The sequence below is a fragment of the Malaclemys terrapin genome, chromosome 1, assembly GCF_027887155.1.
Source record: "Malaclemys terrapin pileata isolate rMalTer1 chromosome 1, rMalTer1.hap1, whole genome shotgun sequence".
In the NCBI taxonomy this organism is placed as follows: Eukaryota; Metazoa; Chordata; order Testudines; family Emydidae; genus Malaclemys; species Malaclemys terrapin.
In genome coordinates, this window is record NC_071505.1 from 75,941,161 (window position 1) to 75,953,313 (window position 12,153).

Sequence of the window (12,153 nt, forward strand, 5' to 3'; positions counted from 1 at the left end):
TGGATGGGAGAGGAGGTGTGGGGAGCGGGCTCTGGGAGGGAGTTTGGATGCAGGAGGGGGCTGGAGGTGCGGGGTGCCAGATCTCGAAGCTGCTCACTTGGAGTGGCTCCCTGCAAGCGGCGACCTGTTCCAGCTGCTCCTAGTGGAGGCACGACAGGCAGTTCTGCACACTGCCTGAGCCTCTGCCCGCGGGCGCCACCCCCGCAGCGCCCAGTGGCTGCAGTTCCCAGCCAATGGGAGCTGCGTTGCTAGCACTCAGGGCAGGACGGGGCAGCGCGCAAAGCTGCTTGCCACGCCTCCGCCTAGGAACAGCCGGGACAGGTCACGGCACTCCCTCCCATGGCCCAAACCCCCTCCCGCAACCAAACTCCATCCCAGGGCCTGCGCTCCACACCCCCTCCTGTGCCCCAAGCCCCTGCTGGCTCCACACCAACCAGACTATAAACTGGAATTTCAATGAAGATCAGAAATGCTGGTTTATAGAGCTTCCCAGCTAGAGATGTGCTGGATAAAACAACTTTTACTGTAGTATTTTTCAATTCACCTCATACAAGTACTGTAGTGCAATCCCTTTAACGTGAAAGTGTAACTTACAAATGCAGATTTTTTGGTAACATAACCACACTCAGAAACAATGTAAAACTTTAGAGCCTACATGTCCACTCAGTTCTACTTCTTGTTCAGCCAATCGCTAAGACAAACACGTTTGTTTACATTTATGGGAGATGCTGCTGACTGCTTCTTATTTACAATGTCACCTGAAAGTGAGAACAGGCGTTCACATGGCACTTTTGTAGCCGATGTTGCAAGGTATTTATGTGCCAGATATGGTAAACATTGACATGCCCCTTCATGCTTAGGCCACCATTCCAGAGGACATGCTTCCATGCTGAAAATGGTCATTAAAAAAATAATGTATTAATTACATTTGTGACAGAACTCCTTGGGGGAGAACTGTATGTCTCCTGTTCTGTTTTACCTGCATTCTGCCATATATTTCATGTTATAGCAGTCTCGTATGATGACCCAGCACATGTTCGTTTTAAGAACAGTTTCACAGGCGATTTAACAAAATGCAAAGAAGGTACCAATGTGAGATTTCTAAAATTAGCTATAGCACTCGACCCAAGGTTTAAGAATCTGAAGTGCCTTCCAAAATCTGAGAAGGACGAGGTGTGGAGCATGCTTTTAGAAATCTTAAAAGCGCAACACTCTGATGCGGAAACTACAGAACCCGAACCACCAAAAAAGAAAATCAACCTTCTGCTGGTGGCATCTGACTCAGATGATGAAAATGAACATGCATCGGTCCACTCTGCTTTGGATCGTTATTGAGCAGAACCCATCATCAGCATGGATGCATGGACGCATGTCCTCTGGAATGGTGGTTGAAGCATGAAGGGACATATGAATCTTTAGCGTATCTGGCACATAAATATCTTGCGACTCTGGTTACAATAGTGCCATGTGAACGCCTGTTCTCACTTTTAGGTGACATTGTAAACAAGTAATGGGTAGCATTATCTCCTGCAAATTGTAACCAAACTTGTTTGTCTGAGCGATTGGCTGAACAAGAAATAGTACTGAGTGGACTTGTAGGTTCTAAAGTTTTACATTGTTTTATTTTTGAATGCAGTTATTTGTTTTGTACATAGCTCTACGTTTGTAAGTTCAACTTTTATGATAAAGAGATTGCACTACAGTACTTGTCTTAAGTGAATTGAAAAATACTATTTCTGTTGGTTTTTTACAGTGCAAATAATTGTAATAAAAATAAATATAAAGTGAGTACTGTACACTTTGTATTCTGTGTTGTAATTGAAATCAATATATTTGAAAATGTAGAAAACATCCAAAAATATTTAAATAAATGGTATTCTATTATTGTTTAACACTGCGATTAATCATGTGATTAAAAAAATTAATCATGACAGCCCTAAAAAAAAGTTGTTGTTTTTTTTAAATGGCAATAGCCAAATAAAGGGTCTGACTCAAAGCCCATTGAAATCAGTGCAAAGACTGCTCTTGACTTCAGTGGATTTTGCATCAGGCCCAAAGTGACTGTAAAAAAAAAAAAGAGTATATCCAAGACTTACATGTATGAGAAATATTTTTCACTAAAGGACACTGATCCCATGGCAAGGGGTGCTGAAACGACTGAGAAAAGTAAAACAAACTCCATCCAATGATCACATTGTAGTAGAGGGCCACAAAGAAACATACCTGAAGGATAAAACAAGATATTTTAAAAGTTTTATTGAATAACTGCATATCTTAAGTTAAAGTAAATAAAACAAGCTAAATCTTGCACTACCTAAAATTGAGTAAGGAATGAATAACAGCTCTGTGATTTGGCCCTTGTGGATATATTTAAAAGTCCAATATTTTCCAAATTCTTGGTTTTTTTCTGTGTTTATCCTGCATATCTTGCTAATATTTTAGCAGACTCTTTCTCCCAAAAGACTAATATTTTTATATATTACAATATGAGTTTTACAGATTCTGTAAACATTGTAAATTGGCCCTGGTGCTAGGACAAAAATTATTAACCTTTGGTTAAAACTGAGCAGAAAGTCCCAATGTATTTCATTGTGATGCTCTGGAGAACATCAAACTATGTAAATTACAAACTTACTACACAGCTTGCAAATCCAATTCCACCAAGCGTTGGACTGATGTAATTCCATACACCAATGCTTCCTCGTCGGATTCTCTGGCCCACAGAAAGCTCCAGGAAAAAAAGTGGAATCCCTATTATCATCAGCAAAATTAAATATGGCACAAGATATGCACCTATGAAAACAAGAGGACATCAATTACTATTAGGATGAGGAAGAGTCTTCTAAGTCGGGGCAGGTGTATATTTCTGAAAGGAGAACAAATAATGGATGACACAAGTTGCTGAAGTCTTTAATGTGTGTGTGTTTTTTCCCTTCACTCTCCATTAAAAAGATTAATTGTGACTAGATGCTTAACACAATATTAACAAGTGAAAAAGATTACCGACCAGAATAGGGAAAGAACAGATTAAAGAATATTTAGATAAATTACAGGTTTCAGAGTGGTAGCTGTGTTAGTCTGTATCAGCAAAAAGAACGAGGAATACTTATGGCACCTTAAAGACTAACAAATTTATTTGAGCATAAGCTTTATGGGCTAAAACCCACTTCATCGGAAGCATGCAGTGGAAAATACAGTAGGAAGATATATATACACAGAGAACATGAAAAATGGGTATTGCCATACCAACTGTAACAAGAATAATTAATTAAGTTGAGCTATTAGGTGAACTATTATCAGCAGGAGAAAAAGTCTGGGGATAGACAAGATGATCGCTCAGTGTCCCTTTCAGCCCCATAGTTCTATGATTCTATTAAAGCAGCTGATACCCTTCCAGTTTTAATCTCTGCCTGTCACTTGTAGAAATGGTTTTCCATCATACAGATAGTGTAGTATTCATTGGAAAATGCCCATGAATCTTTTAAAATTTGAAAAGCCAAGAAATCTCATGTTTACAATGCATTTTCTGTTAAGTAAGTGCATATCATTTCGAGCCAAACCTTGCCAAGGAGTGAGTGCTCTCTGACCTGGCTACTTGATTGTGCTAGATTTTGTGTGCATATAACCACACTCATCAGAGTAGTAGTGATGTAATCACATGCTAAATCAACCTACCTTCAGACACTGTGTGTGTGTTAACTGCTATCAGAGCAGCAAAAGTGGACATTTTTGACCTATACAGGAATTGTGTGATGTTGCAAAAAACTTTCAGTGAGATTTAGGCTCCTAAGTTCCTAAGTCACTTTTGAAAATAAGACTTAGCTGTCTAAATTTCTTGGGCCTTCTAATGGTGAGTGGAGCAGTGCTTAAATAACTTTAAAAACCAGACTTAACTGACTAATGTTACCCAGGATGTCTGTACTAGAGCAAGACCTGAACCCATGTCTTCAGCACACAAAACTACAAGCTTAACCACAAGGCTCTAAAGTTAAGCACATACTTAATTCCTGTGCTGAATTGGGGCCCTTTTGTAGACCAGTTGTAGGTTGGAAGATTTATCAATTAAACCAATGGGCCAAATTTACCCTGGCATAATTCTGCATTGTTTTATACCCTGTGCAACTCTGTTACTTTCAGTGCACAGGTGTAGGTCAGCATCAGAGTGTTCCAGATGTCCCGATTTTAGAGGAACAGTCCTGATATTCAGGGCTTTGTCTTATATAGGTGCCTATTACCCTTCACCCCATCCTACTTTTGCACACTTACTATCTGGTCACCCTAGTCAGCATAGAATCAGAACAAATATGTTTTGTTTCAGCTTCTTTCAGCTTCTTGCAGTGTCATCCTCTCACTGTCACAAATTGGAATTATATGTAAGCATTCTTTCCAATGCATGAAAACTTGGCACATGGGTGTTGTAGCGTACATGACAAATGAGGATAATTCCTATTCAATTTGGGCAACATTTGGCCATATTTACTAATAGCATCCTAAATTAGCACAGTACATAGGTAAAAGTGGCTCTACATGCCAACTTTCAAGATAGCCCTTGAGTGTCACAGTTTGGTATGTTTCTGTATTTTCATGCAAGAGTTCTGTTCTATATCTTAAAAATATTTTTCTGTCAAATCACACATGCAGCATTTTATGTATGATACCCTGGCTCATACAGTTAGGTCACTTTTAACAGGACCTTCTTTCTGTCACTCACTGTTGGTATGTGCTGATAAATCTAAAAAGTATATTTTCAGATTTATTTAAATTATTGCTGCTGACATTTTTTTCTCTAAATATTAAATATCTGATTCTGGTCCCATTGAAACCAATATGACTTTTGGCATTACTTTGAGTAGGATTTGGTCCAAAACGTTGTCACCTGCTTTCTGTATACTCAGCATCAGGAATCATTGGTCTGGCAGCCAGAGATGTGAGCCAGCACATCTTAAATGTCTAAATTTATGCGAGTTACAATAAATCGAAGTAGACTATCTAATATTGCAGTTTAGTGTCCTACTGGATTATATATTCTAAATTGGTTTGTTTACTCCTGTAAGAATATTAATTTTGCATACACACATGCACACACACACACACACACACAGGTATTAAAAACTACTAAATGTTTCACTCAAGTGATCTTTCACAGTCTTAATTTGTTCAGTTACAGCTAGTAATGCTATGTTTAGGGTTGAAACTAGCCTTGAGCAATTAGCTTTAATGGAATGAGAATTAAACTTGCAATATACTTCAATATACTTCATTGCAGCACGCTCATAAGTTCTCACACTCAATAATACAGTTCAAACTAGAATTTGTAAAGTTGAACTTGAGAGAAACTCTTATAGTCACATGTGATAACTTGAAACCATCTATTACAGGTTATTGATCAAGAATTCATTAATGAATCCATCTGTACTCAGACTTGGAAACCTCAAGAGTGTCTAATTTGTACTTTATTTTAGTAAGATTAGTCAATGGAACTGTGGGTTTGAATTACTGATCACTAAAATGTCAGCATTTATTTTTTTCATAATTCTCAGAAATGACAGCTTCCTTTTTGTGTTATCAGTTCACAACCTATACTGTTCAATCTGCTGATATTTCAGTTTGAAAATACAGGCTACCCCATTAACAGCCCCTGATGTGTTTCCAGTCAGTACAGGCATTTCAACAAGTAATGATGAAGTAGACTCTATAGCTTTCCTGCTGCTGCTTATACTTATCAGCTTGCTCATCATTACTTGCTCTTCCTACTCTTTAGCTCAACAGGAATACAGAAAGGATTGACATGCTAAATGCTAGGAAAATCAAGAGCTTAAAATTCGCCTTCATGGCAACTGAAGCCCGATCAAGCTACTAATAAACACATACAACTTCCATGGGACATGAATGTGTTTCGCATGCTTCAGGATATGATTATTGTAAATATACTTAATATTAGCAGAATAGGTAATCTGTATTAGTTGTTCTTGGTATCAAGATGAAAATTTTAAGCAATTGATTTTGCTGGTATTTCCCCTAGGGAGAAAAAGGTCTGGTTTGCCATTACTTGTTGGACTGAATGCAGTGAGTGGAACCTTGAGAGCTGTTTAATTACCACTGTCAGTCGAAAGGAGTTGAAAATCTTTAGCACGTCACAAGATCAAGCCTCAGATATTCTGCATAGCTCTAAGTATTTGGCCCAGACTTAATGATGTATGTTCAAATATGTATATTCAAAATAAAGTTTTAGAATTTAACTTATAAGGATTAATGTCCAGATTTCACTTTCTATGCCTATTTTCCTTTTGAAGCTGCAAGTTGTAACATTAAAATATGTGTTAATATAGCTTTATAGTTCAGATCTGTATATAAAATATATTTGTACTCTAATAAAATTATCTATAGTAATATGATGTTATTGTCATATTTTCTGACCTGACATCCCAAACTATCAATTTCAAAATGCTTGGATTAAAGCTGTGCATGACTCAGCACTTTAGAGAAAGCTGTGAACTGTAATATAAAAAATGTGTGATTAAAAAAAAGGTATCACGGTCAAATATGTGCATGGAAATAATCAACTCCAAAAGCACTCCAGGTAGAAAAATACTGTTGACGATATTTAAGAGTTTCCTAGATCTGTATTTTGTGGAGTTCCTAATGTGAGTATATGACTCAGCAAGTCCTATGAAGTCTGCCTAGTGAGCCAGTATTGCAAATCTTGGTTAGACATCATTTACACCATCATTCTTTATGAAAGTGTGATGCATGGCTAGAAAGGGTTAAACATCCTGCAAAATAAATAACTCTCAGAAGACATGTGGGCAGATAATGTTTGTGTTTTTGTGTATTTACATATGTATGATTAGGGTCAACGATGTAATCAACAGTACCTGTCTATGCTGTATTCTGATAATTCAGAGGTCAAAAGAACATCCTATCATTTAAATGAATTGTAAACACAGGATATCTCAGTATTCATCTCTCTTTGAAATGTACTGTGAATGGTGGCGGAACAAGCAAATGGCCTTATGTTAATTCATATAGCTAAGTACCGGTGATGGACCTCCTTCAAAGTCACCCTAATTACGTTTTGTTCCCCGAGGAATTCTAACTTGTCAAAAGACATGAAATTGTATAAAAGATCCTTGGGCCTTGATTCTATCTTCTCAGATCTGCTTAGGCTTCATCAGGGGAAGTTTGAGTCCCAAGACTGAGGTCTCAGTTATGCTGGTACACCCTGAATATGAGATTTGGACATTGAACAATAACCTATGAACTATTCCTGAAAGAACTCTTTGCAACTACAAAGTTCACCGTCTCGTCTATGAATCTGAACCTCAATCAATTTAACTCTACATCTGTATGTATAGTGATCTTTTAACAATACTCCCTCTCTTTTGTTTTTTAATAAATTTTAGTTTAGCTAATAAGAATTGGCTGTAGTGTGTATTTGGGTAAGATCTGAAACATTCATTAACCTGGGAGGTAATGTGTCCGATCCTTTGGGATTGGTAGAACCTTTCCTTTTATATGATGAAATAAGATTTACAGAAATTTTCATCATGGGTACCTGAATGGAGGCCTGAGGGGAACTGTGTTGTTTGGACTTCTGAGTAACCAGTAAGGTAATAAAGAAGCTGTTTTATGCTGGGTTGATAAATCTAAGTATTGGAATGTCCACCAGCTTTATGGGGATTGTCTGCCCCATTCTTTGCAGGTCACCCTAAATGAGTGACCATAGCTGGCTCCCCACTAGGACCCTTGTCACAGTAAGTAAGGTGTCCTTAATTGACACTGACATTATTTTATCCCTGTAACCTTGATATCACTCCCCCCAACCAATTTCCATTTTCTTTCTTTCTTCAGACTATATTGAAAAACAAACATTATAAGAACTGTCTCCATACCAATGTGTGGATAACATGGTGTGCTCTGTATGTCAACAATATGTCCGATGCTAAATATGAGTCAAAATACCAATAAGTTACTATGGAAGAGTGCAAAGAGGGAGCAAGCAAAAAAGGTCCCAAACCCCAAGGTCAGAGAGAGAGAACTAGTAAACTAGGGAGTCAAAGTGAATAGGGAGATCTGGAACCAGAGAAGGGAAAAGTGTTTGGAGGCACCCAAGTCCCATCGCCAGTCTAGCCAAGTCCCATTAAGGAACTGGGATAAAACCAATATTTTCACTATAGAAATGATCTCTAATCAATTCAGCCTGATGCCTACAATTCTTTTCTATAGTTATTTGCATCTTTAAAGTCACAAGTGTCAAGAATAAAAATGGTGAAGGTTAGCCCATCATAAAAGTTTACATACTATTGACGATTTTAAAACACATTATGTAGAAGGAAATACAGTAAATTTATTATTCTAATGGAAAGCTTTTTAGTCAATAAATATATTATTTTTGGTAGCTGGAAATTGATTGGTTTATTTCTAAAAATATTCATGAGGCTCTTCATTGTCTGCAGTTATTTGTCAAATATAAGTAGTTTATAGTTAAAGAACAAAAGTTTGGATTAGACTAAAGTTTGTAGGTCAATAAATATTATCATATCGAAAAAGCTGTTCTATTGGAAAATCTACATGAAGGTGCCTTGCTACATAATCAGAACTCATGCAGATACTTTAATCAAGTGATCTCAGTGCAAGTTTGTAGAGCAGTTCTGACAAAGACATTTCAAACAGGCTTTGTGAAATTTATGCAAAAGCACTCTAATTGCAATGCAAAATAGATTGAACAGTCTTAAAATCTGGAGTGTGCAAAAAGAGAAGAAACAAAACCTATGTTTGAGTATCCATTTATATCAAAGTCTCCCCATTGTGCTTTATTGTTATCTTAAATCACCAGGAAACAGATCAATACATTTCTCATTCTTCTCTACTAGTCAGAAGTTAACCTTGTCTTCAAAATGATATAAAATAAGTAAAGAAAACAGACTGCAGTAGGCACTGTTAAGCCATGTATTCACTGGCCCAGCACCTGCAATAAACATAACATCTACCTATACTTAGAATAGGAGATCCCATGATACTGCATTCACTTCGGAAGGACAAATATTGAGCTCTTAATGTCAACCACTGTAGATTTATTTTCCCAGACTACAGCACAATCCCAGATTTGTATTGTTAATTTGTGTTTCATCTGGATTAATTTGGCAAGCACAAGATGACACAGTACTTGTAAAGATGTCTGACCATATCAAAACAATCTTTCCTTGCTCTAAGGAAAGCAGCTGATAGACTGGTGCTGCTGGTTCACAGAATTAAGCAATGAGTTTGCAAAATTCATAATTGACTAGCACTAAGCAAAGCTTCACAAAATAACTATAAGTTTGATAAACAGACTATTGTAAAGCACTCTGCATGAGACTGCATCTCGATACCCTTTGGAAAGTGAAATGGGTGCAGAAAATGTCCACTCCTTTACTGAATGTGAATTAGTTTAACTTGTTTGTTTGCCAATAAGGATACAGGATCAGCCCTACCCTACCCATATACTGCCTACAAACAGCCCTTAAACAGAAAGAATATATGGCTTTCAAGAACACTATATCCAATTTCCACTTTCTCAATCAGAACTTCCTATTTAGCACAGAGACAAGGAAATGAGTCAGATTCCACAGGGACCCAACAATTTAATGGTTCTAGCTCCAGAATAAAGGTACAAATTAAAGTTAAATGAAGGGTGGAAACTCTTCCATTGTTTGAAATGAATGAGAGCTATGCAGCTATGGAATGTGGGCCATTGTGACCACAGGTTGGAATTCAAATAACTATTTTAGGCCTGATTCTGTAGCCTTTAATGGCATCCGTTGCCCCAGTCTGTACATTTTGAAGGATCTGACCCTAAATGTCCACCATGAATAAAAGTTCTTGTTTGTTTTCAATTCTCTAGAACCTTCTCATTTTTTGTTCAGCAAATATGGACAGATTCTTTTTCAACTCAGCTGAGCAGTCAGCCATACCAGGGTGTGGATTAATAGGCTATTGTTGCATATCTTGAAGGAAGGCCCCAACTCGAGCCTCACAATGTATCTAAGACATGTATCAACAGACAAGTAATATGCAATTTGATGTGGTTTCTTTTTTATGTGAAAGGTATTAAGAAAAAGTGAAGCAATTTTATATCCTAGCACAGTATGTTCTTCTAACATCTAGATTAACTCCTTTTAGTCTCATATTATACACTGTATGATTAAAATTCTTCATTACCTATAGAAACTCCATTACATTCCCATAATATTTTGTTCTGGCAAAGAACTGATCATGATCAAACTATCTAGGAAGTAGTGATCTAATTAAAAAGGACCTGACGCTCAGTTATGCTAAGTCTTCATTTGGTCCTTAAAGTGAGGACCATTACATTTAAGTCCATTTTAATGCCCCTTTACACTGCCTGACTGATGTAAAGAGGCCTAGCCTGACTGAGAATCAGGCCCTAACTATTTCACATACCACAATCTGCCCACGAAAATAACAAATGAGAGGACCTTGCTTAGCAAATATGTAAGTTAAAATAAAACTGTTACATGAACAGGGAAATTCTACCACAAAACACAAGGCCAAAGAAGCTTATCAGAATAATGTACTGCTTCCTTCAGCAGATTTGTCTCTCTAAAATAAAGATGGGGTGCTTTCTTCTCATAAACACTTGCCAAAATTAAAAGATAAATTTGAGACTCTGGAGAAATTTATCTGGTTTTTACAATGAAATCAGCAAGGCAAGTTAGTAAAAACCGACCCTTACCTCCACCATTTTTCTGACACAGATATGGGAATCGCCACACATTTCCCAACCCTACAGAAAATCCAACTTGTGCCAGAATATACTGAAGTTTGCTGTTCCAGGCTGGTCTTTCATCTTCTACATCTGACCCCTCTTCAACATCTACATCTTTATGTTCTTGATCATCAACCAGCAGTTCACTCTTCTTAAAGGCATCATCTGCAGAGTCTTCATTAGAGAGAAGATCCTTAACTGACTCGATAACCTCATCATCTAGTTCTCTTTTTACCACCTTGCTGTTCTTAGGCATTTGCAATAAAGAAAAGGTGTAAGTGGGTCAGGTTCAGTTCAGGCAGGCTGACAAAGAAAGCTTTCCTTTGGCTAAACCAAAAATGTTGGTAATTCACTGAACAGCTAGACTGAAGAGGATGTCAGATTAGTCCTTCATACAGAGTGTTCAGGAGAAAGAAGACTTCTGGTTCTAAATGTTTGAACTATATATACCTGTGAAATTTAAAGAAGAATAAATTATTAAATTATACAAGAAAATGTAATTAGGAAAGTTATTTGCTCATTTATCTATTTCAGTTTATTTTCACATTAGGTTACAAGAAAACTCCTAACTCATCTTTTGGATGGTTGTTTTAATTTGCCTATAGACTATAATGATAGTTATATTCTTCTCCTTATAAATAAAATGTCAGAGAGATACCATCAATATGTGGAGGTCCAAATTCTGATTTACATTAAGTTATGATAATCCACTTGACTCTACCTTTCAGATTTCAAGCATCTCTTTAAAATATGTTTCACTCAATTACTAAGAACTAGCATGTGTGTGCTGAGTCTAGCAGCCTGCTAGGCAAGGCTGAGAACTTCTTAACGAGGCTTTGATTCCATAAGTCCTTTAGCACCCATCAACCTTAACCACGGGCTTTCAAAAGCCTGCTCCTAAGCAACCAGAGGAGCTAGCGAACAGGAGCGGCTAACAGGGGAGTTTTGCAAGGGAGTTCTCCAGGTGAAGGAGGAGCGATTATGTGACCCTTGGGGTAAGTTGGTTGTCTATAGTGTGTGTGTTTGTGGTGTGCTTGCTGCTTGATTGAAATATACCGTGTGGTCTGTTTGTTTGGGAGACGGTGAGCTGACCGTGTGTGTTCTAAGCCTAGCGGCCTGCTAGGCAAGGCTGAGAGCTTCTTAATGAGGCTTTAATCCCTAAGCCCGTTAGCACCCATTAGAAACAGCTAACAAAGAGTTTCACAAGGGAGTTTCGAGGAGGGAGTGTGAGCCAGGGGGCTAGATACACTTAACATTCTTTAAACTTAAAGCCAAGCATCCCCTGATAAAAACAAAACAACAAAGGAATGAGCTGCAGCTAATGCAGGCAGAAGTCCAGCAACAGAGTGGGGGCTATCCAGTTTACATGTGTAAAATAAAATTAA

General features: G+C 37.6%; 1 protein-coding gene across 2 annotated transcripts in view; it reads right to left on the reverse strand.

The window, feature by feature from the left end:
• Positions 1-12,153, reverse strand: part of SLC6A15 (solute carrier family 6 member 15) — a 54,347-nt gene that overhangs the window by 20,140 nt on the left and 22,054 nt on the right. For both annotated transcript variants that reach the window (XM_054027486.1, XM_054027494.1), the window contains exons 3-5: positions 10,736-11,218; positions 2,636-2,793; positions 2,097-2,223 (exon numbers count right to left, since the gene is read on the reverse strand). In XM_054027486.1, coding sequence (XP_053883461.1) covers positions 2,097-2,223; positions 2,636-2,793; positions 10,736-11,024 — 574 coding nt within the window. In that variant the 5' untranslated portion in view covers positions 11,025-11,218. The remainder of the gene's footprint in view (positions 1-2,096; positions 2,224-2,635; positions 2,794-10,735; positions 11,219-12,153) is intronic.